Source organism: Pelodiscus sinensis, chromosome 2 (genome assembly GCF_052426305.1).
Source record: "Pelodiscus sinensis isolate ZL-2025 chromosome 2, ASM5242630v1, whole genome shotgun sequence".
NCBI lineage: Eukaryota > Metazoa > Chordata > Testudines > Trionychidae > Pelodiscus > Pelodiscus sinensis.
In genome coordinates, this window is record NC_143053.1 from 249,422,082 (window position 1) to 249,449,824 (window position 27,743).

Genomic DNA, 27,743 nt, shown 5'->3' on the forward strand with positions numbered 1-27,743 from the left:
AATGTTTAATTGTGTGTTATTTCGTTGTTAAAAGGCTTAGTAGGAGAGAAAAATGTAAGCTGTAACATCTGCAGGTTAGAAATAAAGCTGTAGAATGTTTGCTTAGCTTTCTTTTTATTGTGTGCTAAAATCATTGTACTTAGACTCAGAATGAACCTTTACAACAAATTCAATGGCTGAAATAATTGAAGTAACAGATTTTTTTCATTGACTTCAACAGAACCAGGATTTTATCCAGTGTTTAGAAAATACAATCAATTAAAAGATTGACAAGGAGTCCTGTGGCACCTTATAGACTAACTGAAGTGTAGGAGCATAAGCTTTCGTGGGCAAAACCCACTTCGTCAGATGCATGTCTGACGAAGTGGGTCTTTGCCCACGAAAGCTTATGCACTTCAGTTAGTCATAAGGTGCCACAGGACTCCTTGTCGCTTTTGCAGATTCAGACTAACACGGCTACCCCTCTGATAATTAAAAGATTGTGCTTTATTTGCAAATTGTGCAAAAATAGCTATTGTCACTCTTCATAAGTGTGCAGGTTGCACTTGCTTTTCAACACCTCATACTCAACAGCAAAGTTTTTAAAGCCAAAATGGAAATAAGTAGTACAGGTTGAATCTCTCTTGTCCAGGACTCACTGGTCCAGCAACATCCATGTCTTCCAGGACCATAGATGTTGCTAGACCAGAGAGCTCCGACCTCAGAGGTTGGGAGTGGCTGGGATGGATGGGCAGTAACCTGGCAGTAGAAAGCCCCGGGAGCAGTTGCTGCCCAGCTGCTTCCAGGGTTCCGCAACCCCAGTCCCGCATGGCAGCAGCTGCTCCTGGGACTCTATGTCTCCTCCCCCATGGGGGACCCCAGGAGCAGCAGCTGCCACTGTGCATGCAGAACTGGGCCGGGGAACCCAGGAGTAGCAGCTGTTGCTGCCCCACGTGCAGGGAACCCTGGGAATAGCAGCTGCTGCTTCGCGTGCAGGGCTGAGGAACCCTGGGAGCAGCAGCTGTTGCCAAACACACGGAGCCAGGGACAGGGAGCAGCAGACCCAGGCAGATGAGCCAGAGGCGGTTAAGCCTCTGGGTTCTCCCACGGCAGCAGCCAGGAGGGGAGGCCAGGAAAGCCCAGACACATGTCTTCCCCTGGTTAGCAGATTCCCTTGTTCAAGACCACTCTGGTTCCAAGGAAGCTGGACCAGGGAGGGCCAACCTGTAGTAGATTATACATTGTACTTTCAACATAGTCTAGAGACAAGTCAGATTTAATACAAATTTCTTAATCTTATGGATGCAGGAGAGGATACTGGCTGTAAGAGGGAGTGCAGGGTCAGGGAGGGTATGTCTACACTACCCCGCTAGTTCGAACTAGCGGGGTAATGTATGCATACCGCACTTGCTAATGAAGCCCGGGATTTGAATTTCCCGGGCTTCATTAGCATAAGCGGGGAGCCGCCATTTTTAAATCCCCGCTGCTTCGAACCCCGTGTAGCGCGGCTACACGGGGCTCGAACTAGGTAGTTCGGACTAGGGTCCTATTCCGAACTACCGGTACTCCTCGTGAAACGAGGTGTACCGGTAGTTCGGAATAGGCACCCTAGTCCGAACTACCTAGTTCGAGCCCCGTGTAGCCGCGCTACACGGGGTTCGAAGCAGCGGGGATTTAAAAATGGCGGCTCCCCGCTTATGCTAATGAAGCCCGGGAAATTCAAATCCCGGGCTTCATTAGCAAGTGCGGTATGCATACATTACCCTCCTAGTTCGAACTAGGAGGGTAGTGTAGACATACCCGGAAGGAATTGTGACCTGGGGGAGGAGGAGAGGGAGCATTCAGAGGGTTTGGATGGTGACCTAGGGCAGAAGAGGGTGATGACCGGGACAGGGAGTTGGGCTGCAGAAGGGGTTGAGGTGCCAGAAAGCAGGCTGTGGTCAGGAGGTGCTTACGTAGGCAGCTCTTAGCCAGCAGTCCTGCGGAACCCTGAAGCAGGTCACCCTGCCTGCTGTAGCCCCAGGCTGCTCAAAATGACTGGCTGTTCCTTATGGATCTCTGCTCTGAGTGCCGAGTGGGGGATAGTGGAGCCTTTGCATGCTACCCCCATCCATGTATGTCCCCCCTTCCCCCCCACACCACTAGAGCAGAGAGGTATGGGGAGCAGCCAGCCACTTGAAGCGGCATGTGGCTGCTCTGAAGTGGCTGGCTGCTCTGTGCCATGAGGATCCCAGTGAGGCAACCCATGGGCCAGATCCAGAAGCTTGAGGCGACCCATGGGCCGTATTTTGCCTGAACCTGGAATAAGAGGAATTCTTGATCAAACAGACAAACAAGACAAACTCTTTAAAATACATAATAGATATGCTTAATTGTAAACAAATGAATACACTTTTTAACTTATATATGATTATATGCATGCTTTAAGTTAAGCACAGGCATAAATGGGATGCTAAATAGGAGGTAAAATGCTTAGTCCCTGGTTTGACATAGTGTTTTGGATAGTCAAGTTGTGCTGTACTCTAGCATACTGACAAGACTCAGTTCCAAGGGACTGCATCATTGAAGTTGCGTGTTTGCTACCATGGCCTCCTAGAATATGGAATATTTTCTTCTGAATATTTTCTATACTCATGTTTAAGAAAAAACAAAAACCTCTTATTTTTCAAAGGTTGTTTTTATTGTGGCCATTGTTGGCTTTCATATGTGGAACATGGCCCTTTTTCCTTCTTAGTTTTCTGTTTTTGAGTTTATTGTTTTGTTTGTTTTTAATTATATTTTTGTTTTTTGCACTTTGCATAGTACTTTATTATTGTAGCATTCTGAGTGCTTTCATGGGAGCATTCTTCATAAAGATATTAGAATGTCATAGTTAAATTTCAGAGGGGTAGCCGAGTTCGTCTGTAACAGGAAAAACTTAAAAAACAATAAATAGTGTGGTAGCACTTTAAAGAAAGTCTCAGGGGGTAGCTGTGTTAGTCTGTAACTTTAAAACAGTGAGTAGTCCTGTGGCACCTTAGAGACACTCTCTATATATATTTGTGACCAAAGTGCCACAGGACTCTTATAGTTACATTTGTTTTTATAGTTACATTTGGGAGTTTGTTTTTAACAGGTCCCTTGACATCCAAAATACCACTATCCCGTGTCCCCAGTTCTACAATAGGATCCAAATAGGAGGATCGTTTGTGTGGTTGTAGTTCCATTCATTAACTTCATGTTCTTATCATAGTAAGATACCTAGCTCTTATATAATACTTTTATTTGTAGATTTATCTACAATGTGTGATCATAATGGTCTGTCTGAATGGATTTAATTGAAAGATTGGTTCATTAGAATGTCATCTCTGTTTATGATAGACTAATGTAAAGGGAAATACTGTTTATTAACAACTATGTCTTTTAATAAAGCAAATGACATTTGGTTAACAATGAAAGAAGTTAAATTTTAGAGTTTGACAGTAAAACCAGTAATGTTACTAGACCATGAAAAGAGCTTGATATTTAAATAATAATATTTCTGCTTTTATTTCTTAGAGGGAAAGTGTTCCAGCTATTTTGGCAATGGCCCAAGCCTACATGATTCTGAAACAGATTCCCAAGGCGAGAACTCAGCTAAAAAGATTAGCCAAATCAAACTGGAATTTATCTGATGCTGAAGAATTAGAAAAAAGTTGGATGTTATTGTCTGATATATACTGCAAAAGTGGAAAGTATGATCTTGCAACTGAGCAACTGAAACGCTGTTTACAATACAATAAGGTGAGAAAGAAAGGAGATGTATACAAAGAAATCTTAAAAGGTGGAAAAACATTGTGACCTGTTAGAGATTTGAACACATATTGGGTTTTTCATTAATAACCTTTTACAATAATCTACGAAAGTAACAGCTATAATCAGCAGCTGTAATTTGGAACCAGATTTATAATAAAATTGGATAGTGGATATTAAGAATCACTAATTTAATGGCAAAATCTTCATCCCATTGAAATTGGTGAGAGTTTCATTATTGATTTTACTATTGTGACCTTAAAAAAACAAAACAAAAGCAGCACCGTAAGGTTGCAAATTTTAAACCATGAAAAGCCAGAAAATGCAAAACATAAATGCAACGTTAACTTGGTCATATAGATATGATAAGTCCTGGGCGCCGCCATTTTTAAATGCCCCGTAGTTCGAACTACCTGCCCGCAGCTACACGCAGCATGGACTAGGTAGTTCGTATTAAAGCTCCTAATTCGAACTACCATTAAACCTCCTTGCAGGAGGAATAATGGTAGTTCAAATTAGGAATTTTAATTCAAACTACCTAGTCCGTGCCGCGTGTAGCCGCGGGCAGGTAGTTCGAACTATGGGGCATTTAAAAATGGCGCTTTTCTGGGCTGCAGCTCATTGAAGTGCTTGATTACTATATTTCCAAGCTAATTCATAATTAGCTGCAGCCCACAAAAGCTTATGCCCTAATACATTTGTTAGTCTTCAAGGTGCCACAGGACTCCTTGTTGTTTTTTCTGAAACAGACTAACTTCTCTGAAAAATGGTCACATTGTGCATTCTGGGCACGTCTACAGTACGCGGAATATCAAAGCTGCCACAGTCGAGCCTCCAGAGTTTGGTTTAGTGGGTCTAGTGAAGACCTGCTAACTCGAACTCAGAAGGTGTCTCTGTCAGTGCCAATGCTCCTGCTTCTCACAAAGTAATGGAAGACGACAGGAGCATCTGAGAAACTCAGTTTAAGATATGTCGACTTCAGCTACGTAATTAATGTATTTGAAATTGTGCTTCTTAATATGACCTTCTGCTATAGTGTAGACCAGGCCTCCATGTTTTCGTACATATCTTATTATTTTCTAAAGGATAAAACCTCAAACTATACATTTAACAAGAAAACTAGATTCAGGAAACAGTGCCATTTTCCATTTATATTTAAATGGAGAATATAATTTGAGGCCTGGATTTACAATCTTGATCACAATTTAAATTCACTAAAATAAGAAAGCTCAGTGCTCTTATGACATTTAGGCTATGTATTCTCAATAATGATGTAGCATTTTGTGGTTTGTTTGTTTTTAAGTCTTGTTCAAAAGCTTATGAATATATGGGTTTTATCATGGAGAAGGAACAGGCCTATAAGGATGCTGCAGCTAATTATGAATTAGCTTGGAAATACGGTAATCAAGCAAATCCTGCTGTTGGTGAGTTCACAAAATACTTTTCTACTTCAAGTTCTACCTCAGTATCATCCAGCACATTTACTCCTCCGAATGTAACAAATTGTGATGATATAATAGGTGCTTCTGCCCCCAGTTGCACTTACGCAAGGAAACTGAAGATAATTGTGTTACAGACACATAACTTATGGCAGTATTTAATCTAGTATGCTGCTAAGAGCTTATTAACAGCTAATGATAATATTGCATAATATTGTAAGAAAAGTGAAAATCTGGAGAAAAGCCAAGTACAAAATAGTTGCATGTAGAGGGAGAAATGAATGAAGAATGACCACAGGGGGGCAGCAAAGGGCTGGAGACAGGACACGGACAGCTATAACCCCATTGGGGCAGCAGGGGGTAAGGGTGGAGAAAGAGACAGCTATCTTCTATACATTTCAGAGAGATTGTGTATCTGTCTGTCTCCCAGCTGAGGGACATGCATCCCTTCCCTGGCTATGCCCGCTGCGGTGGCCATGGACACATGCTTCTTTCCTGGCTTCATGTTGCTGCAGTAAGAGGGGGCGGGGGTTGTTCTCTCTCCCGGGACATCTTGTATACTGAATCTCTCACCTCCATCCCAAAACAATAATTTAAATGAAGAAAAACAAAACTTATTTGATTAAGGACCTGAGCAATGCCAGATAAATCTAGTTATACCATATTTTAATATTAATTCATTAGAGTTATTTGCCTGAACTGCTGTTTAATAAATGTTAAGTCTTAAGACTATATGTAGTTGTGTGTTCCAATACGATGAAATCACATTATCTTTTTCATCCCTTCTGCAGGTTTCAAACTTGCTTTCAATTACCTGAAAGATAAGAAATATGTGGAGGCAATAGAAGTTTGTCATGATGTAAGTTCTACATAAAACTTTAATTAGACTATGAAATGAATAACGACTCATTTATTGACTGTCCTTTTTTTTTTTTTTACACTAGGTTTTGAAGATATACCCAAGTTACCCAAAAATAAGAGAAGAGATTTTGGAAAGGGCGCAAGCAGCTCTTAAACCCTAGAAATAAAAATCTTCATAAGATGAAATTCCGTGCTATCAGAAATATGTCAATGAGCACTAGAAATAAAACATATTTAAAGTAAAGATTATTATGCATTTTAGACTTTTCTAATTCATACAAAACTCAGCCTTGCCTCTTTGGAGAGAGTATGCTGCTAAAAACTCATGTGGAAATAAACAAATACTAAGGCTGAGGCAAGGCCATTAAACTGTGTATATGGGCTGACAAAGGAGAATTGTAAATTCAGCGAAGGAATCTATGCTCTTTGTCTTCATTATTTACAGGATTCAGTTTAAAAAAAACCAGAGTGAATATGATTCTCATTTTTAATAAGGCCCTTTCTTTCATTCCATCAGAGTGAAGGAGCCTTATAGTGAGAGTAAACTATATTTACATTCACTTTAAGGCCCTTTACCCTGCCAGAGTAGTGTAAAGAATCTTTACTGCAAACTAGGGGCCCATGCCCTCCACTCGCTATGCTCGCCAGCCCCCAAAGCTTAACTGACCAAGTAGGCCAGCTGGCAGTAGGGATGTTAAATTTCGATTAATCAGCTAATCGACTAGAGAGGGATCACGTAATGATTATCTGTTGTGTTCACTCCATCTGGAGCATCTGGCATTAGTCACTGTTCGAAGGCTAGATAGACCTTTGATCTGACCCAGTATGGCCATTCTTATGTTCTTATCCTTTTTCCTGGAGCTCGTCTGCCTCCACTCCCAACTCAAGAGAAAATCTGTCCTGGGTTTTCATAGCAATCAACTCTGCTATATCACAGTCGAGTAGGAAATTGACTCTTTCTTTATTTGGGATTTGCTAAGCGCCCGACAGGTGGCTCCCTGCTGCTGAAGTTCACTGGAAGTTTGATGAAGTGTTTCTCATGGTAGAATTGCATAACTACCAAACTCTGCCACCTCGCCCCCGGGCTCTGCTCACAACATAGGCAATGAATGGCATCATCAAACATTCCTGTGTGTGTACATGTGACTGGGGCAGGAAAGGACTCACGTGGTGTCCCCTATGGCATCACTGCCCAGCACGGGGGGAACAGAGGCACATCATTGACCAGTTTCCAGCCTGCCTCTTGGCTCGCACTCCTGAAATGTCCTAATTGTACCGTGACACGAACAGTGAGACGTGTTTCTCAGTGTCCCAAAGCACTGCCCCCTTGGGGAGCGGGGATATTGTACCCATTTTTCAGCTGCAGATTGCCCTTTCCCTTTCCCCCTTTGTCTGCCTCTTCTTGCTTTCCTCCCTTGTTCTTCCACTTTTCCTTCCCTTATTTGCTTCTCTCCCCTTCCTTTCTTGCCTGTCCCCTCCTTGATTTATTTTCCTCTTCTTCCATTCCCTTGGTTTCTCCTCCTCCCTTGTCCCCTCTTCCCTGCTGATCCATCTTGCAGGTGGCTTCCCAGCTGTGTGAGCCACAGCTGGTGAGCTGGGCTGACTTGGGCTGGGGGGCGGGTTGCTTTCAGCTGGGGGAGGGGAAAGGGAAACAGCAGCATACAGAGCTGGCAAGCCAGATCTGGCGGAGAAGCTTGGGGCTTTCCCGCCCTCACCCCACAGGAAAATGATGGTGGAGCTCCAATCTTGCAGGGGTCTGAGGTGGTGAGCGAGGGAGCTGCCAGCAGGGCGAACGGGGAGCTCACCACATCCTGCCGCTGTGGACCATGCTGCCCATGGGGCTCCTTCGGCTTTGGCTCCGCCTACCCCTGCCCCCATCCTGTTGACACTGACATGATTATGTCACTTTGGGTATGTCTACACTACCACCCTAGTTCGAACTAGGGTGGTTAATGTAGGCAACCGAAGTTGCAAATGAAGCCCGGGATTTGAATTTCCCGGGCTTCATTTGCATCTTGCCGGGCGCCGCCATTTTTAAATCCCCGCTAGTTCGGACTCCGTGCCTGCGTCTACACGCGGCATGGAGTAGGTAGTTCGGATTAGGCTTCCTATTCCGAACTACCGGTACACCTCGTTCCACGAGTCTGAACTAGCGGGGATTTAAAAATGGCGGCACCCGGCAAGATGCAAATGAAGCCTGGGAAATTCAAATCCCGGGCTTCATTTGCAACTTCGGTTGCCTACATTAACCACCCTAGTTCGAACTAGGGTGGTAGTGTAGACATACCCTTTGTCATCCCACAGGAAAAAAAATTATATATAGAAGTGAGACTCAGGCTCAATATATTTAATTTACAATATATTATAGTGCTTTCAAAATTATTTTAAGAACAGAGTTTAGAGAAGTTTTGAAGGTTCTCTGTGAGACTCACTTGGGGTATGTCTACACTACCCCGCTAGTTCGAACTAGCGGGGTAATGTAGGCATACCGCACTTGCAAACGAAGCCCGGGATTTGAATTTCCCGGGCTTCATTCGCATAAGCGGGGAGCCGCCATTTTTAAAACCCCGCTGGTTCGAACCCCGTGCAGCGCGGCTACACGGGGCTCGAACTAGGTAGTTCGGACTAGGATTCCTATTCCGAACTACCGGTACACCTCGTTCCTCATTTTATATTGAGATGTTTTCAGTGATTATCGCAGTGGGATCTGAGCTTTCGCAAGGTCTAAGGGTATTCGGATCCAAGGTTTTGGTTTGAAGTTATCTCTAATTTTAGATTAAGTACCCATACCAATACACTATATCTGCTAAGAAATTTATGTAATTGACAAAAAATGGTTCACAAAGTTGGTAAACTCCAACTAAGAATTATGTGTTGAATTATACACAATAAGTACAATGAAGTTATTCTTCATGCACATTGTAAAAGTCATGTAAATATAGTCTAGTACCGTGGTGTCGCAATAGTGTCATGGTGATTCCTATAGTGAACTAGCCACATTATTCTGAAATAATGAATAATTGTTCAAGCCAACTAGCCACACGCAACCAGTCAAATAGCCACTAGTGGCTAGTGTGTTGGACACTATGGGTCTATTAAATGCATAGGACTTTGTGGCAAGTACAAATATAAAAACTACAATATATATATCAGGAAGTTAATACAGGTTGAACCTCCCTGGTCCTACACTCTGGGGACCAGAATGGTCCCAAACAAGGGAATGAGCCAGACCATGGGAGGTTAGGCATCCAGGATTTCCCAGGGTTTCCATCCTGGCTGCTGCCCTGGGAGAACCTGGAGACCTGACCTCCTCCGGCTCACCTGCCTGGGTCTGCTGCACCCAGCCCACTCTTGGGGCTCTGCTTCCTGCCTCTGGTCCCATGCAGTGGCCACAGCTGCTCCCGGGGTTCCCTGGCTTGTGCGCACAGTGGTGGCAGCTGTTCCCAGGGTTCCCCCATCCCACGCATGGCAACAGCAGCTGCTCCTGGGATTCCCTGTGGAGGACAGGGACAGGGAGCCCTGGAGCAGCTGCTGCCATGTGGAGCCGGGGTTGGGGAACCCCTGGAGAAGCTACCACTATATGTGAGGTTCAGGTTGGGGAACCCCGGAAGCAGATAGGCAGCAACTGTTGCCGGGGCTCTCTACCTCTGGTCATTACCCCTGGAGTCTGCTGCCAACTATACTGGCTCGCTCCCAGCTGCTCTCAACCTCTGCGGCTGCAGCAATCTGCTCTAGTAACATCTGTGGTCCTGCTGGACCAGATAGTCCTGGATGAGAGAGGTTCAATCTGTATATCTACAGTATACAAGATGAATGAACTTCAACTTTGGCTTTGTGAATCTTTGTAAACAAATTGTTCAAGACTTACAAAATCTCAAACTCTATTGTTTTCACCCTGGGCTAGTATTTACAGTATATTATAAGTTGTCTTCTATATTTTGGTGAGCAAAATTTGACAGCATGAAACTTGTGCTGTCCTAGAAATATACTTTTTATATTCCTGGTCACAAATTAGGCACTAGTAAAGTAGAAACATGATCCAGAAAATCAATTCCAGCACTGGTGGAACAGAACACTCTAATTATTTAGTTCTCTGTTGATGTCTAGAAAAAGTTACTAGTTCTTCAATGAAAAATCATCTTCCTTAGGCTACATTTTGTATGTCATAATAGCGAGGTAGCAAGCTAAGGCTACTGCTTCCTATGCAGTGTTCTTCTTTTACTTTTCTTTTTCAACCACACTCATCCTATTTGAGTTTCATCCACATGCTGCATTGGGAGCTCTTTGGTGCCTGAACTACGTTCTTTCTACTTATTTTTTACAGCAATTAGTCCCGTGGAGCTGAGGTCTCTGGAGCCCATAGGCTTTACCAAAATACACTGCAATACAAATAAATGGTCTTTCACATTCCTCCTCAGCCCCTTCATTCCATGCTTTTTTTTCTTTTTCCCATTATTTATTTTATAACGTCTTCCATGCAACCCATGGAGCAAATTTCCTAGTGCACTAGCTTCACCCCCCTCTCTTCATTCACATGCCTTCTCAAGAGTCATATTTTTCTCAAGGCCAAAAAATATAGCACAAAATAAAAATCAGATAATCCTTGAAGAGTTCCACCCTAGAACATCCTAAACAGAGGAGTGCTGCATAGAGCTGTAGTTCATTATTGGTGTAATTTATTTCTCCTTTGACATTACATCCCCACTCTGGCCAACATCAGGGAAACTCTATTGCCTCCCTCCCGGCCCCGGATCCCTTAAAGGGGCACGGGCTGGCTACAGTGCCAGGTGCAAGCCTGCCAGCACCCAGCCAGCACACCTGGCACGGCTCGAGCCACCCACCCGATGCCCCCCAGCCCTCCCCCTCTTCCCGGGACCAGGCTGGCAGCTCCCGGGAGCTTGCCCGGGACTGCAAGAGGCGGGCACCCGCCTGGTCTAGTGCGGACATCGTGGACCTCGTCCCCGATCTCTGCACTAGGCACAGGAAAGCGGCCGTCTAGGGCAGGAGAGCTGCCAGCTTGGCCACCCAGGAGCAGGTGTGCATGAAAATCAAGGTGGTCCACTGAGACCCCCGACCCTGAGCTTACAATGGCCATACTGGGTCAGACCAAAGGTCCATCTAGCCCAGTAGCCTGTCTGCCAACAGCAGCCAACCCTAGGGACCCTGGAGGGGATGGACCAAAGACAGTGACCAAGCCATTTGTCTCATGCCATCCCTCTCCAGCCTTCCACAAACTTTGGGCAGGGACACCACTCCTACCCCCTGGCTAATACCACTCCATGGACCCAGCCTCCATCACTTTATCTCACTTCTCTTTAAACTCTGTTCTAGTTCTAGCCTTCACAGCCTCCTGCAGCAAGGCGTTCCACAGGTTGACTATTTGCTTTGTGAAGAACAACTTTCTGTTACTAGTTTGAAGCCTGCTACCCATTCCTTTCCTTTGGTGTCCTCTAGTCCTTCTGTTATGGGAACTAATGAAGAACTTTTCTGTATGCACCCTCTCCACCCCACTCGTGCTTTTATAGACCTCTATCATATCCCCCCTCCATCTCCTCTTTTCTAAGCTGAAAAGTCCCAGTCTCTTTAACCTCTCTTCATATGGGACCTGTTCCAAACCCCTCATCATTGTAGTTGCCCTCCCCTCTCCCACCCTCTCTCTTCCTCTCTCCCACCTCCTTTTCCCAGTCTCCCCCAGTTTTGTTCAATAAAGAGAGATTCTATTTTTGAACACAATAGTCCTTTATTTTGTACATCAGGAAGGGGGCTAGGGAGGGGTAAGTGGAAGGAGGTGAGGGAGGAATGGGGTACGAGCCCCCGATGGGGAGGACTGGGCTGGCTCTGCAGGCTTCTGGGGGTGGAAGCTCTCCTGCAGCCCCCCAATTGCCTCCTCTTCCCAGATGGCAGCCTGCGGCAAATGCAGCCGGTCTGATGGCAGGGTGCTGTGATGTGCCCAGTGTGGGTACTCCGGGCAATCCAAGCCAGGACTGCTTTGCAAGCGGGGCACCCCTGAGAACTGTCTGTCCGGGGTGGGGGTCGGGTCCCTTTAAGCACAGCCCTCGGCTAGCCTGAGACAGCAGCTCCACGCTCTAAGTCCTCATCTGATGCCCTGCCGGCACTGCTTCCGGCCATCCTTAACCCCGGTTCAGGGTCCACTCTGTGAGGACAAGCTAGTTCGAATTAGCAAAATGCTAATTCGAACTAGTTTTTTAGTCTGGATGCGTTAGTTCGAATTAGCGCAGTAGTGTAGACATACCCTTAGAGATTAACAACAAAGTTATTTAGTATCATGAGCTTTTGTAGGCACAACCCAGTTCTTCAGGTGAGTGGAGCAAGGAACACAGAGAGATACAGAAATCCTAAATTTTAAAGCAGAAAAAGGGGAGAGGGAAGGAGAAAGGAATGTAAGAGCCTAGGGAATGTGTTGGCTGCTACTCCATGTCTGAGTCTCAATCTCTCTCCGTGAGCCAGTGCAGAAGAATAATGGCTGCCCTTGCCTAATTTCCTGTGAAGATAGGTGTACACTAAGGGATATATCATTGGATGAGTCTCATCATTCCTCCCCTCTCCTGAGTACAGGATTGCCATTTTCCCTTGCAGGAGCATGTAATCTAGGAGGAAGATTCCTTTCTCTGTCTTCCACTACAGATTTAGGAAAGGGCTATGCCCTAGTTCACATGGGGTATGTCTACACTACCCCACTAGTTCGAACTAGCGGGGTAATGTAGGCATACCGCACTTGCAAATGAAGCCCGGGATTTGAATTTCCCGGGCTTCATTTGCATAAAGCGGGCTCCGCCATTTTTAAAACCCCGCTCGTTCGAACCCTGTGCCGCGCGGCTACACGGGGCACGAACTAGATAGTTCGAACTAGGCTACCGTTAGTCCTCGTGGAAGCCTAGTTCGAACTACCTAGTTCATGCCCCGTGTAGCCGCGCGGCACAGGGTTCGAACGAGCGGGGTTTTAAAAATGGCGGAGCTCCGCTTATGCAAATGAAGCCCGGGAAATTCAAATCCCGGGCTTCATTTGCAAGTGCGGTATGCCTACATTACCCTCCTAGTTCGAACTAGGAGGGTAGTGTAGACATACCCTTATACTTTTATTCTGCCTAGACTCTTGAATACTGTCAGAATTAATGCTTTATAAATGCCAGGAACTTAGACTCATAGATTAATCTTTACTGTTAGGAGAGTATCTGGCAAAGTGTCAAATTTATGTCTGTGTCAGGACCAGGGTTCAAATAAGCTGGCACAGAAACCTAATAAACTGGTTCAAAATGGTTTTTCAAGTTTCCTACCATTCTAATTGGTGGAAATCGTATAAGAAGCTGTCTTTAGTTAAATATCTTGTGAGAATGGCTGTTCACAAAAGTTTTCAACTACATTTGAAATTGAACTAGAAAATAGGCTTGTGGATATATTCATTCAAATATGAGTGATCAATTCATCTGATGAAGTGTGTTTTGCTTACAAAAGCTCATTGCTGTATATATTTTGGTTAATCTCTAAGGTGTCACAGGACCATTTGTTATTTTTAAAGTTACAAACTAACATGGCTACACCTCTGAGTTTTCTTAACATTCAAGAGTGTTTGGATAGACTTTGCTTTTTTACCCTCTTTTTCTTTACAACATAGGCCAGGTGATTTTATTCCACCTGTCTCACTCTCTACTGCAGTTTGTAATGGAAATAGCATTCTTCTATTATAATATCCACAGCTGCATTATATGGAGTAAAACTACATACAAGGGATATAAATCCTTATGCTCCAAGGCACATAACCACTAACTGATTAGGATTAGAAAAAAACTTCCCTGTGAGCAGGTTATTCCATTATGGAATTTCTTGCACCTTTCTTTGCAACATCTGGTGCTGGCCACTGTCAGAGATACGTTAGGAGACTAGACAGAGCTGAAGTGTGATCCTGTCTGGTCATTCCTATGTTCCTTACTTCCTGTCCTAAACTGTTGTATGGCAGCATACATAAAAACAGTTATTATTCACTTTGTTGTTGGCTGCACATAAACAGCGAGTGAAGTGCCATTATCAGTGATAGGATCAAATTCTCTCTATGAATGCAAACTCTGGTATAATTGATGTGGTACAGGTGCAGCTGGGAGACGAATTTGGCTGCTAATTTCCAAAGTATTTTGGGATTATATGCAATATAGACAGGTAATCTATTAATATTTAGCCCAAGTTGGCATCGTTTTTCCCTGGGCTTGTAACATGAGTATACACTAAATACATCATTGTTTTTTCAAGTTCGTGGAAATTTTGCAGGTGTGGAAGTGTTTATGTTACCTTGTACTGTGTCATTAAGAGGTTATCATTTTCCTCTCTATATATTTCTGGGTTATCATCTGCTTAGTGGGTTGTCATGAGACAGTGCAGATACATTATTTTAATTAATAGTTCAAACAGAGCTGCTTATCAAATGTTCAGTATAAAATGAATTGCACTGGGAAAGTGTTGTCATTTCATTTTTAAAAAATGATTCGCTATTTGATCCTCCTTAGTTGCCTGGGTAAGTTATTATTAAAAGATTTTAACTAGGTGTGAGAGGGTGGCTGGATTTTCTGAACAACTGCTAGAGCCTAGTTTCTTGTTTTTTCTTTACAACTCACAGCTGTTCCTTCAGTGTTGCCTTTTAACTGAGGTGGGTTAGACAAGGATCCCCTAAAAATCTGCCAGGCTGATTGATACCAGAAAATCTGTTTTTAAGCAAAGGGGTCTTGCATCCCAAGGGGTTAGCATGTTACTCCAGTTGCATGAGGCTGCAGAGGAGTGTGGCAGATAGGTCTCTTGTACAGGGTATTTATATGATAGAATTGAATTCAAGTGAGATGTACTACACCAAGGGCACGTCTTCACTCGCTGAGTCAAAGATTGACATTTTGGCATTCGATTTAGTGGGTCTAGTATAGCTGTGGCTGGTGTCTGTACTCCTTGGCTATGTCTAGACTGCAGGCTTCTTTCGAAAGAGAGTGTCTAGACTGCACGCGGAACTTTCGAAAGAGCAAGCCGCTTTTTCGAAAGAAAGCACCCAGTGAGTCTGGATGCTCTCTTTCGAAGAAGCCCTATTTACATTCAAGAACGCCTTCTTTCGAAAGAAGCACTTTCGAAAGAAGGCGTTCTTCCTCGTGAAATGAGGTTTACCGCCGTCGAAAGAAAAGCCGCGTTCTTTCGATTTAATTTCGAAAGAACGCAGCTGCAGTCTAGACGCAGGTGAAGTTTTTTCGGAAAAAGGCTACTTTTCCCGAAAAAAACCCTGAGTCTGGACACAGCCCTTGTGATCGTGAGAAGTAAGGGAAGCCAACTGGAGCGTTTGCTCCCATTGGCCTCCCGCAGTGAGGACATCACTAAGTTTGACTTAATGTAAACCAACTCCAGCTACATATTTCACATAGCTGGAATTGCATACCTAAAGTTGACCTTCCAGGTCTAGAGTAGACCTTGCCTGAGATGCTTTCATGGTGTGATGAATCTCATCAAATTTGTTCATATTCATAATTCAGCATATCTCCATGTTAATGGGCAAGTTAATTTGCCAGAACATCTGATTTGGTATTACTCTGTGCCATCTGTATGCAAGTTATCTCAGGAAGGGTTTTAAAGAAATACTGATGGACATATCAGCACTATTGTGATCATGCAGCTGAACTGGCCAGGATCTATCTTGTCATCTCAGATATCCAGAATCTGATTTTATAGAAGGAGTGATTATTCATGACACCAGAAACATGCCCTGCTTATTCCAGAAAGTTCACTGGGATATTCAGCAGTTTAGTAAAAGAGAGATTATTTAACCTTGCATGGAGATGATGGGGCCTCTAAGTCTGTTATACTGGGATTGTTTTCCTAAAATTTTCCATCATAAAAAGTTCAAAACTAGAGAGTGCTCCAGCACTTTAATAAAGGTAATCCCAAATTCATGGAATAGGTTTTGAACCTACCACGAGCATAGCCATTTCTTTAAAAAGGATACAGAAGTAAAATTATTTACTACTGTTAATTCCTTCATGTGTTTGTTTTAAGAAGTTAGGATAGAAAGGTCTTTCTGTGCAGTAATATAATTTATTTTTTAAAGTCATTCATTTAAAATACAATATGAATCTGAAAGAGAAACAGTACAGAACCTCTTGCAGTCACAATCCACTGTATTTTAACGAGTTTCTTTCATAACTGAAAAAGTTACCTCAGCTTTCAGTTTTGTGTACTTGATTGTTGTGTGCGGCACAGGTTTGTAGCTGACATTAAACCAAACTGGCTGACTCTGGTTAAGAATCCATTTGATGAACTGCATTCATTTCTTTGTGGCTAGGGGCAATTTCTGGAAGCCCTTTGGACTATGAGTTTCACAATGAGCGAGTAATAGGAGGACATGAGGCACAGCGAAACCGCTGGAAGTGGCAGGTAAAAATTGTATTTGAAATCTTTTGCTTATTAAAAAACAAAAGGGTTTGGGAACATGACAGCAAAGCAGAAATGTAGGATATCAGATGTGTCAAAGCAAACATACAACTTTATTTATCTATCACAGGGCCTGTTATCTGACCTCAAAGAGGCCAAGGTGGTCCTGTCCATGGCTTTCCACTTGGATCCAAAGTCCCTACCTCCTTAATATATACAGCTTTACAATCACCTACTGTGGAGCACACACAGGGGTATCTCTCTTGAAGAGGAGGAGGTTATTCACCTTGTGCAGTAATTGACGTTCTTTGAGATGAGTCCCTATGGGTGCTCCACTACCCTCCCTTTCTCCCCTCTACTTCAGAGTTTTTTCTCATTAGGGGTTTTTCTCCAAGGTAGAGAAGGAACTGGAGGGCGGGGGGGGGGGGGGAGGAGGGGCATCGTACATGTGCAATACCAGGATACTGAGGGTGCATGGTCCGGGCACCACACCTCACAACACTTCTCTGAAGACACTGGCCCTGACGACACTGCTCTGAAGACTCTGGTCCATGGCACAGGGGCGCACTTACTGTGGGGGGGCACTCATCTTGAAGAATGTCAGTTACTGCACAAGGTAAGTAACCTCCTCTTCCTACCACTGCCCTGGGGCAGCACACATTTAAGCAGACACAGAAAGCAAGCTTCAGTGTGGGTGGATTGCAGGGCAAGTAACTGACTGAAATAACTCTGGTAAACTGCTGCAGAGCTCGGAATGGAACGCTGATGTTCAATATTTTACCATTTGATACAGGTGTCCCTCCAAATAGCCGATGCATACTATCCTGACTATTATTCTCATATCTGTGGTGGGACCCTTGTTAGTCCCAACTGGGTCATGACTGCTGCCCACTGTATCCAAATGTAAGTAAAATAATAAGAAGCTTGTAACTCTTGCTACAAATCCCAATTCTGCTTCTCATTCTGGACTGCTATTGGACGGGGCCACTGATGGGGTGGAGAGGGGAATGGGGAGGAAGAGAGGGTAGCCGTCCCAGGACTGGTGATTTAAAAGGGCCCAGGGATCTTTGCTGCCACTGCCACTACCACAGCAGTTGGAGCTCTGGGCTGTTTAAATAGCTGCCAGAGCGCCAGGTGGTGCTGAAGGGCTGGCTGGGAGTCAGCCCCCCTCATCTTGTCCAGGGCCTGGCAAAGTCTGTTGGCCGTCCCATTATTGGGCCATTCTATGTAGAATCATAGAAAATTAGAGATGGAAGAGAGCTCAGGAGGTCATCTAGTTCTACCCCTTTGCTCAAAGCAGGACCATTCCCAGCTACATTGTTCCATCCAGGGCTTTGTCAAGCCTGGACTTAACAACCTTTAAGGATGGAGAAGCACCTCCTTCTTAGACAACTCATTCCAGTACTACACCATTCTCCTAGTGAAATGGTTTTGTCTAACATCCAACCTGGACCTTGTCCACTGCAACTTGAGACCATTGCTTCTTGTTCTGTCATCTGCCACCACTGAGAATAGCTTAAGCTCCATCCTCTATGGAAGCCTCCTTTAGGTAGTTGAAGGCTGCTATCAAATTCCCCCCCCCCCATTCTTATTTTTTGCAGACTAAATAAGACCATTTCCCTCAACCTCTCCTCATAAATCATGTACCCTAATCCCCTAATATCTTTTGTTGTGATCCTCTGGACTCTCTCCAATTTGTCCATATACTTCCTGTAGTGGGTGATCCAAAACTGGACCAGTACTCCAGGGAATAATCATTTCCCTCGATTTGCTGGCAATGCGCCTCCTTATGCAGTCCAATATGGCAACAAGGGCACACCCTTGACTCATGTCCAGTTTCTCATCCACTGTAATCCCCAGGTCCTTCTCTGCAGAAGAATAGTCATTAAACTAGTCTGTCCCCAGCCTGTAGCAGTGCATGGGATTCTGCCGTCCTAAGTGCAGGACTCTACAGTTGTCCTTGTTAAACTCAGATTTCTTTTGGCCCAGTCCTCCAAATTGTCTAGGTCACTCTGGATTCTACTTCTACTCTTCAGCGTATATAGCTTTCCCCCTAGTTTAGTGTCATCTGCAAACTTGTTGAGAGTGCAGTCCCTCCATTACCCAAGTCATTAATGAAGTTGTTGAACAAAACTGGCCCCAGGACTGACCACTGGGGCACCCCACTGGATACCAGGCGCCATCTAGACATCGAGCCATTGATCACTAACAATTGAACTGACAATCGCATGCTTGCTATCCCTGTTATAGTCCATTCATCTACGCCATACTTTAATTTGCTGGCAAGAATGCTGTGGGATACTGTGTCAAAAGTTTTGCTGAAGTCAAGGTATATCATGTCCACTGTTTTCCCCATAGCCAGTTATCTCATCATAGAAAGCAATTACAGGTTGAACCTCTTTAGTCTGGCACCCTTGGGACCTGACCAGTACTGAACCAAAGAATTTGCCAAACCACAGGAGGTCAGTATTGTCTAGCAGCTTTACCGACACTTCCACTGATTGCTGGGCTCTTGGAAGACATTGAGGGATAATTTAGAGCTAAATAACAGTGCAGAACACAGAGGCCCAGGACTAGTGGCTGTAAACAAACTTTATGAAACTGCAAGATACTCGGCCACACCCATGATAAGTGGACATCCGGCTAACTAAAATCATGCTGGACCACGGATGTTGCCAGACTAGAGAGGTTCAACATGTAAGATGGTCAGGCATGACTTGCTCTCAACATTCACAGCTCTCAACATGTATGTTCTCTGTGAGACAAGCAAATACAATTACTCGACAATTAGTTTTGTGACCACTGATAAATACTAAAAGACTCGTCCATATTTACACATTTCTGTCAACTTTTGGAAGCAAAAAAGCATCTGATTACAGATTTACATAAATGCATACAAATATTCATATGTGTAACACTTTAAAATAAATGTAAATATGCATAAACCTGCACAAAGACAGAGTGAGGAAGGAAACCTTGCCTACCCCCTCTGTATTCCATGTCTGTTTATATGATACACAAAGTTCCTCACATATTTTTTACTCCCTATAAACAATACATTACAATAGTTAGAAGAAACATATCTTTAGCTGTAGATGCCCATTATATATTATATTATAAATCACTCTGAAGATTGTCAGGTGGAATTATCTAAAGAGGTTGTTGAATTTTTGAGAACAGGTTAGACAGACACGTGTCAGGAATGGTTTAGCTGGTGCTTGGTCCCGCCATAAGTTCAGGTGACTGAACTCTTGAGGTCGCTTCAGGTGCATCTACACTTCATCATAGGTTGAAATAAGGTATGCAATTTGAGCTACTTAAATTGCATATCTTATTTCAATCTTATTTCAAAATAGCTTATTTCATAATTTGGCGTTGTCTATACAGCACCAAGTTTCAAAATAACCCACTATTCCAAAACATCCCCTACTCCTAGTGGAATGAGGTTTACAAGGACGTAAGAATAATGAGTTCATTATATTTCAAAATAATGGGCTTCCTGTTAAGATGCAGGATAGCTAATTTGGGATAGCACTGCACTGTAGACGTAGCCTTCCAGCTCTATGATTCTAAAAAATGACTATAATAGGAGAAAGCTTCTGCAGAAATAGGATCTAGCATATAAAGGCACCAATGTGGAACAAAGGGGATGTTTTATGGTAATCATTTTTCAATTAATTTTCAGGCCAAATGGAGGAAGATACCAAGTGGCTCTGGGCGAGCACGATCTCTCTGAGTTGGATGGCACTGAATATTTTGTTAGTGTGGACAAAATATTTATTCATGAAGCCTGGAACCCCTATGATCTAGGGAACGGGTAATTTGTTTTGAATACGACCTTGGCATTGAAATGAATACTGATGTCCTTACTTAGGGGCAGTCCTGCAAATGTTTATGTACTGTGGCAAAGCTCTGGCTGTGCCTGTGAGTCCTTTGCTTCTGGAGGATAGTGTTCAGCCTCAGAGGCTCACTGTGTCCCACCACACGACTTCTTTTTTTTTAAATTTAATTAGAAGCAGGGTTCACAGCATTCTGAGCCATACTCATCACAGGTTAGTCCATAATATGGAGGTGAAAGCCCTCTGTAGTCCTGGTCTCCCTATCTAGGGACAGACTCTGTAGTGGTGTGGGGAGGTTTGGGGGAACCCGGGCCCGCCCACTACTCCGGATTCCGGCCCAGGGACCTTAAGGCATCAGCAACAGATGGAGTTTGTTCTACTCCCGGTCTGGCAGCTACTTCCCCAAATGATCCCTCCCAGTATCTTTCCTCTGAGACTTGATCCTCCAACACACAGTCTTCCTGCCTGGCAGCTCCCAGATCTCACCCAAACTCCTCTCACTCTCAGCACTTTGGCTCCTTCCTTCCTTTCTCCTCAGGTGCCACCTAACTAACAGAAAAGGAGCCCTTATAAATCAGTCTCAACTGGTTCTTGATTGGCCTGAAGTTGTCTAATTAGCCTGACTCCCTTTGCTCTGGGATGCTCCTAATTAGCTACAGGTGTTCTAATTGGCCTGATTGTCCAGACTGCTTCTGGAAAGTTCCTCCTGGTTCTAGGCCAGCCCATGCCAGTTTACCCAGGGAACAGAGACCAACAGCTAAGGCTGACATACTTTCCTTCTAGCACTCTTTTGTAACCCTCTGACCTGACCCTGTCACTGTACATATTCTATCCATCACCCTCTGAGGTTTAGGATGGCCTTGTAGAAAACACTGGACTCGAACTCAGGACATCTGGGGTAAGTTTCTGGTCTGCAAACTTCCTGTATGACTTAGCAAAGTATTCAGTCCTTCCATACCTTCAGTTCCTCATCTGTAAAATGGCATTTTAAGGCTACAGTATTAAAGATATAGTGGCACAGGAGGCTATATAAGTTCCTAGATAGGTAAGTAAAAAAGTGAGCAAGGATATTCAGAGTTTGGTCATGACTGACTCAAGAATTTTGCCTCACAGCATGCAAAGGGCTAACATCTGTGTCCTGTTTCAGAAATGACATTGCCTTGCTGCATCTCTCTTCACCGGCACATAATAACGGCTTTGTTGAGACAGGAAGGCTTCCATCTGAAGGCGACATTTTGCCTAATAATTTCCCATGTTATATTACTGGATGGGGAGTGTCTAGCGGTAAGTGGAAAAAAGTTAATTCTCATTCCCGAAGGACTGACCAAGACCAGAGACCCAGCACGACTCGTTTTCTCAATAAAACCTATTGTCGTGCAACATCTTTGACAGCTTAAGTAGAATGAACATGGTGCATGGGTCTTCTAATAAACTCTCTGCAGGGGGGTGAATGTTGTGATCATCTCTTGTCATCATAGTATTTTCCCACAGTAAATATTTCTGAAACAGCATGATGTTTATCACCATTTAGCATTCAGTGTGGACACGCATTGCCACTTTTAATGTCTCAGTGACAGTGGCTTATCCTGGGATCTGCTCTAGGGTTGGCCATGAACGGCTATCATGATTCAAGCATTAAAAGCTTGTTTTGAGCACTAAACTTAGCAGACATGACTGACTAAACACAGGGAGGAGATCCTATGAGTAAGCAGGGGACATATTGGCCTCATCCTGCACCCAATGCTACTATGGTTCCATAGAGTTGTACCTTCCTCAGTAAATAGTACTGCCAATAAGTTACTACTCAATGAGAATAAGGGCAGCAGAGGTGGTAATTTATTTTTACTTAGAGTGTCTCTTGAGCAGAATATTGTCTTTTCTCCTTCAAGCTGGTGGCAGTGCACCTGCCAGACTTCAAGAAGCGATGCTCCCAGTGGTTGACCACGCCATCTGCTCTCAGCCTAACTGGTGGGGCTCTAGTGCAAAGGTTATCATGGTGTGTGCTGGTGGAGATGGCGTGAAGTCCGGGTGCAGTGTAAGTGCCATATTTTCTGGGATTTCTCAAACCTTTCTCTTTTTCCCATTAACTCCTTTACTATACAACCCCATTACAATAGGAATTTTAAGTAATTTACAACACACTCCCCCAATGCATGCAACATATCGGGCGTTCAAACCCTCCAGACAAGTTCTATTTCTTGAGTAGTGTTCTTTTTATTTTTATTGCTACTAATTGCCCCCTCCGACAGTAAACCAATGGGAAGGGTGTAAAAGAGAAAAAAGCTCCAGAGTACTTCTTCAAGTGATGTCCTGGTGGATTTTCCACTTCAGGTGTCAGTGTGTCCCAGTGCTGCGAACTGGAGATTTTTGGTAGCAGGGTCCATCATGGCTGTATGTGTGCAGTGATTGTCTCGCAGCACTGTTGGCACTTTGACAAGCACATGTATGAAACCTGACCCCTTCAGGTCCTTCACACTATCCTTGACCTGAGACGTAGCACTGTAGCTACGTAGTGTCAAAAGATAGTCTAGGAAAACAAGCCCTATAGAGACAAAAGACAGTCTAGGAAAATAAGTAAATAGAAAGAAATTATTAATGTTATTTACATTTTAATAAGTTACTACTTAGCCATTTCTCATTCCTTTTTGTTTTTATTTCAAAACATAAAATTTCCGTTATTCAGTTTTGAAAATTACCTTGACGAGGGACAGTAAAAACATGCCTGGCTTACCAGAATTCAAAGGGTGTCCTCATGTAAAGGCGTGATGCTTATTTCTGGTGGCCATTCGCTCTGTGTCTATTGCTTAGATGAGTCACAAATCACAAAAGTGCACTCATTGCAGCAACATCAGAGCTACAGCCAGACAAGACAGAGATCTCCAATGGAAACTCATTCTCATGGAGAAATCCCTCCAATCAGCTTCTAATGCCAGACAACAGAACCCGTCAACCAGGGACTCTGGGCACTCACCCTTAGAAACAGCAAGTACTTGCTCCTCCAAGAAAGTGAGGAGAAGGGACACATTGTGTCAGCAGAGAGAACCACTGAAAAGAACGATGTCCTGCAAAGTCACTATCCTCACTTCCAGCCAGGCTGAGAGTGAGCACCTTAGATGCACCAGGAACCTCCAGGACTACCAGCACCGGACCAACGCTGGGACATATGAAATCTGGAGAGCAGTGGGACCGAGACATACAACCATGATTCAGATACCGTGGATGTACTCATCTGTGCCATTCCTGATGCAATGACCACAATGGCACACATGGGCAGCCTATATGAATTGTATAATAGACCTTAAAGGAGGCATTACAACCTCAGTATAGGAACCCTTGGTGGGCCCTGAGGAAATGGAAGACGAAAGAGAAATGGACATGGGACAAGACACATCCTTTGGTGGATGATACTGTAAAACCCCCGCTTCCTATGGCTGTAGATGACTTTAAACAATTTCAAGAATTATTCCAGTGAGTAGCACAATGCCAAAACATCCCAGCTGAGGAAGTAGCTCAGACCCAACATCAACTTCCAAAGGTCCTCCACATATGTTCTACATCCAAGATAGCACTGCCAATTAATGATGCAGTGATGGAGTTGGTGAAAATATTATGGCAGACAGGCCTTCTGCCAGGGGAGGCTTGGTGGTTTAAAGAGGCTCAGAGCTCTGGCCACCACCATTTTGCAGTAGCAGCAGCTGGGTCTCCATGCACCTTTCAATTGCTGCTGAAGTGCTGGAGTGTTGCACTGGGTTCCCCACGAGGCTCTGAGTGCTGGGAGGGGCATGCCAGAATCCAGATAGTGCTGAGGATTGGCTGCTCCTGGCCCTCCCCCTTCTGCCAAAGGCTCCACCCCTTCCATCAGCATGGAGCCAGCCCCACCTGACACCTTACCTTGGGGCCCATGGTGGTTGTCAGCCCCACTGATGACAAACACCAGCCAGCATTTACCCAGCATCTAAAAGTGTTGATAGAAAATATTATGCTCCTACTAAAAAAAAGGACTACTTCTTTTCACACCCTCCACCTAACTCATTACTGGAAGACATGGTCAATCAAAGAACAAAACTACTACAGATCAATAGATTTTGGAAATAATACAATTGACTTATGGTTATGCCATCCCCTTCAATAGGCATTTGATAAGTGCCTTAAACATGAATTATATTGAATGGGAGGAGGCAGAAAGTGTGTGTGTGTGTGTGTGTGTGTGTGTGTGTGTGCAGAGAACAAATAGTTATGGGCTCGATTCCGCAACGGATCACGTTCCTTCTGGGAGGTGCTGATCACTCTTTACTCCCATTGGGTTCAGTATGTATTGTGAGTACAGGCAGTCCGACTTACATCGGATCCATACTTACAAACAGGGTGAGGCAACCCTGCACTAGCTGCTTCCCCCCAGCAGACCAGGGAGACGCGAAGCTAGCGCCTCCCCCCCAGCAGACCAGGGAGACACGGAGCGGCTTTTCTCAGCAGACACCTCAGTTTGAGAATAAAGGACTGAGGGAAGTGAGGCGTGGGAGAATAAAACTGAGCTCTGGAGAAATGTTTGGCTAGAGTTTCCCCTACAATATGTACCAGTTCCGACTTACATAAAAATTCAACTTAAGAACAAACCTACAGTCCCTATCTTGTACGTAACCCGGGGACTGCCTGTACTAAAAAATCCTCAGCATGTCACAGTATCTGGCTCATTGACTGGAATGTTCAATCTGGGTGCAACTAACTGTGTGTCACTTCTCCCCACTCTAATTGCAGGGTGATTCAGGGGGCCCTTTGCAGTGTTACAAGGATGGTTTATGGCAAATCCATGGGATTGTTAGTTTTGGAATTATCCCCTACTGCAACACCTACCAGAAGCCTACAGTCTTCACACGGGTATCTGCTTTTATCCCCTGGCTCTATGACGTAAGTTCCTCCAAATGTAAGGATAATGCTTGTAAGATGTGCTCTGTATTAGACAAGATGGATGTTCTAAACCATTATGAATAAAAACAGGACAACCATTTATTACAGAAGATGGCTGTCTCTGCAATGCATCCCTCACCTAGTAAAACAGGCCCTGGAGAGCTAACCTTCAAAGGGTTAAATGGCGTCTTACCTGCACTCACGAGTTAGAGTTGACAGGAGACAACCCAGTGGATTCAGTTGAAGTAACTTACCCTTTAGTTGGAAAGTGCCCATGAAGAACCTGAACACAGTATATTTGGAAAGTTGGAAAGTTGTCTTATTATCAGGTTTTTAGCCCTGCTTCAGCTGCATGTGGAAGCCTGGTGGAATTAGCCAGCTAGGAATTCCCTTCATATGGGCAAACCCCTTGCTGGTATAAAGAGACCATAGCTAGTCATCTCATTTTGGCGTCCCTCAGTTCTCTGGCACAGGGGACATGCCCAGGACATGATGACGGGCGAAGAGTACAAGGCTAATGTCCTGAGGCAATTCCCAGCATGTAGAACAGCCACAGAGCTGCTCTAATTTGCTCCAGGAATTGAACCAGATTCTCCAGATCCAGTACAAAGTGAGTCACATTTGCCCCACTTTCCTGAACTGTGCTGAATGGAGAGATCTGGCAACGTTGAGGACTGGTCTAGCATTTGTATCCAGCCATTTAAAAACAATGTGAGAAGAAAACAATATATTCTGTATTGAACCTGTTCTTTGTTGTTTTCAGACTATGAAGAATAATGGTGGATTTTAAGGAAGGATCAGTTTGGATATGAATGTGAACTGCTGAGTGAAGAGCTATGCCTGTTAATTACATTTCTCCCTCTTTTTTGTCACTTTAATAGGATGGATTGGCTACAATAATAATAATAATAAAAATGAATTAAAAACCTGTACTACTGTGCATTACAACATAGAAAGACCAAAATAATGTATATGAGATAGGGTAGCTGTTGAACTTGTCATGTGGATGTTGCACAAATAGATCATTGTGAAGGTGTGGACTAAGCCCAAAGGTCTCCTGCTGAAGACTTCAGAGCTCTTGTCACACTTATCCCAGGAAGGGAACAGTGGAGAGATTCTCCAAGCAGGCTAGAGTGGTGTCACAAGAAGCAACCAATCAGGGCCCAGGAGGGCCATATAAAAAGGAGTGGTAGAACAGGGCAAGGGGAGTGTTGGTAAGAGATTCTGGGCTGAGCTGTTACTAGGGGCTGGGAGGAAATGGACTGGATGCCCAGTTGCCTCAGAGAACTGCAGTACAACCATAGCTAAACAGGGTCAGGGACCAATGGAGTGAGAGGCTTCTGGACAGCTGGTTGCATTGGATGAGGACTGAGCTTGGAGAGAGTCTCAAAAGAACAGTGTCTCTACATGGAAAACCCTGGGGATATAGCCCCATTCAAGGGATGAGATCATTTAAAGATAGAATCCTAGGCGGGACTAGAAAAACCACCTGAGAACCACTAAAAGGCAGTCACCAGAAGAAAAGGAACACAGGCACATGCAACCAGAGGAGATGCTCACAAGACGTGGGTGTTGGACCTGTCACAAGCCTACACACCAAAGATTCATCAGGAATACCCATAGCTTAGATAGAGATGTTGGATATTTCCTGGCACTGCATGAGTTGGAATAAAGGGGACACGGACCATCTTTAGGTCACTAGTTCAAATCCAGGCATGGTCAGTAGTAAATGAGAGCTTAAAAGTTTCTTTGTAGGTGCCTGGTAACAGAGTTTGGCCTCAGTCCAGTCCCTAATGAATGTTCCCCTTACCATGCTTGGCCCCAGGGACCTCCCTTAGCAGAGAGGCCAAACACTGACTGACCTATGGAGACTGCACTGTTCTCTCCGCCCTGAGCTGGAGCCTCAACCTTTAGGTCCTGTGTACATGAAGGAAACCAACTAATGTAACTTCATCATTTACATTTATGCTGGTGTAAACCATCTCAATGTAGGCTTGGGGTTCTCAAACTTCATTGCACCACTACCAATTTGATTTTATCAAATAGGGAGGAACTGATTGAAAATTTGAAAGTGGAAGGCAACTTGGGTGAAAGTGATCATGACATCACAGAGTTCATGATACAAAGGAATGATAGAAGGGAGAACAGCAAAATAGACACAATGGATTTCAGAAAGGCAGATTTTAGAAATTCAAAGAGCTGTTAGGTAAGGTCCCATGGGAAGCAAGACTAAAAGGAAAAACAACTGAAAAGAGCTGACAGTTTTTCAAAGGGACATTATTAAAGGCCCTAAAGCTAACTATTCCATTGTGTAGAAAAGATAGAAAGTATGGCAAAAGACCGCCTTGGCTTAACCAGGAGATCTTGCATGATCTAAAAATAAAAAAGGAGTCATATAAAAAGTGGAAACTAGGTCAAATTACAAAGGATGAATATAAGCAAACAACACACATATGCAGGGGCAAGATTAGAAAGGCAAAGGCACAAAATGAGTTCAATCTAGCTAGAGACATAAAGGGTAACAAGAAGACATTTTATA

The 27,743-nt window shown here is 44.1% G+C and overlaps 2 protein-coding genes across 6 annotated transcripts in view; both read left to right on the top strand.

Annotated features, from left to right (window-relative positions):
- Positions 1-6,294, top strand: part of TTC21A (tetratricopeptide repeat domain 21A) — a 69,921-nt gene extending 63,627 nt beyond the window's left edge. For all 5 annotated transcript variants that reach the window (XM_089776795.1, XM_075922843.2, XM_075922846.2 and 2 more), the window contains 4 exons: positions 3,517-3,741; positions 5,054-5,174; positions 5,981-6,048; positions 6,134-6,294. In XM_089776795.1, coding sequence (XP_089632921.1) covers positions 3,517-3,741; positions 5,054-5,174; positions 5,981-6,048; positions 6,134-6,211 — 492 coding nt within the window. In that variant the 3' untranslated portion in view covers positions 6,212-6,294. The remainder of the gene's footprint in view (positions 1-3,516; positions 3,742-5,053; positions 5,175-5,980; positions 6,049-6,133) is intronic.
- An 8,220-nt stretch (positions 6,295-14,514) lies between these two features.
- On the top strand, positions 14,515-26,183 carry LOC112545378 (elastase-1-like). Its single transcript, XM_025183356.3, has 8 exons — positions 14,515-14,574; positions 16,372-16,463; positions 17,254-17,363; positions 20,146-20,277; positions 21,447-21,583; positions 22,189-22,334; positions 25,055-25,204; positions 25,968-26,183. Exons 1-8 carry the CDS (start codon positions 14,541-14,543, stop codon positions 25,992-25,994), a joined length of 828 nt encoding a protein of 275 aa, XP_025039141.1. The 5' UTR covers positions 14,515-14,540; the 3' UTR covers positions 25,995-26,183.
- The last annotated feature ends 1,560 nt before the right edge of the window (positions 26,184-27,743 follow it).

Excerpts from the sequence above, each read along its gene's own strand:
- LOC112545378 (XM_025183356.3), top strand. The coding sequence starts at position 14,541 with ATGATTCGCTATTTGATCCTCCTTAGTTGCCTGG. Across the intron at positions 20,278-21,446 it reads CCCTATGATCTAGGGAACGG|AAATGACATTGCCTTGCTGC; the intron begins GTAATTTGTTTT and ends GTCCTGTTTCAG. Across the intron at positions 25,205-25,967 it reads TTATCCCCTGGCTCTATGAC|ACTATGAAGAATAATGGTGG; the intron begins GTAAGTTCCTCC and ends TGTTGTTTTCAG.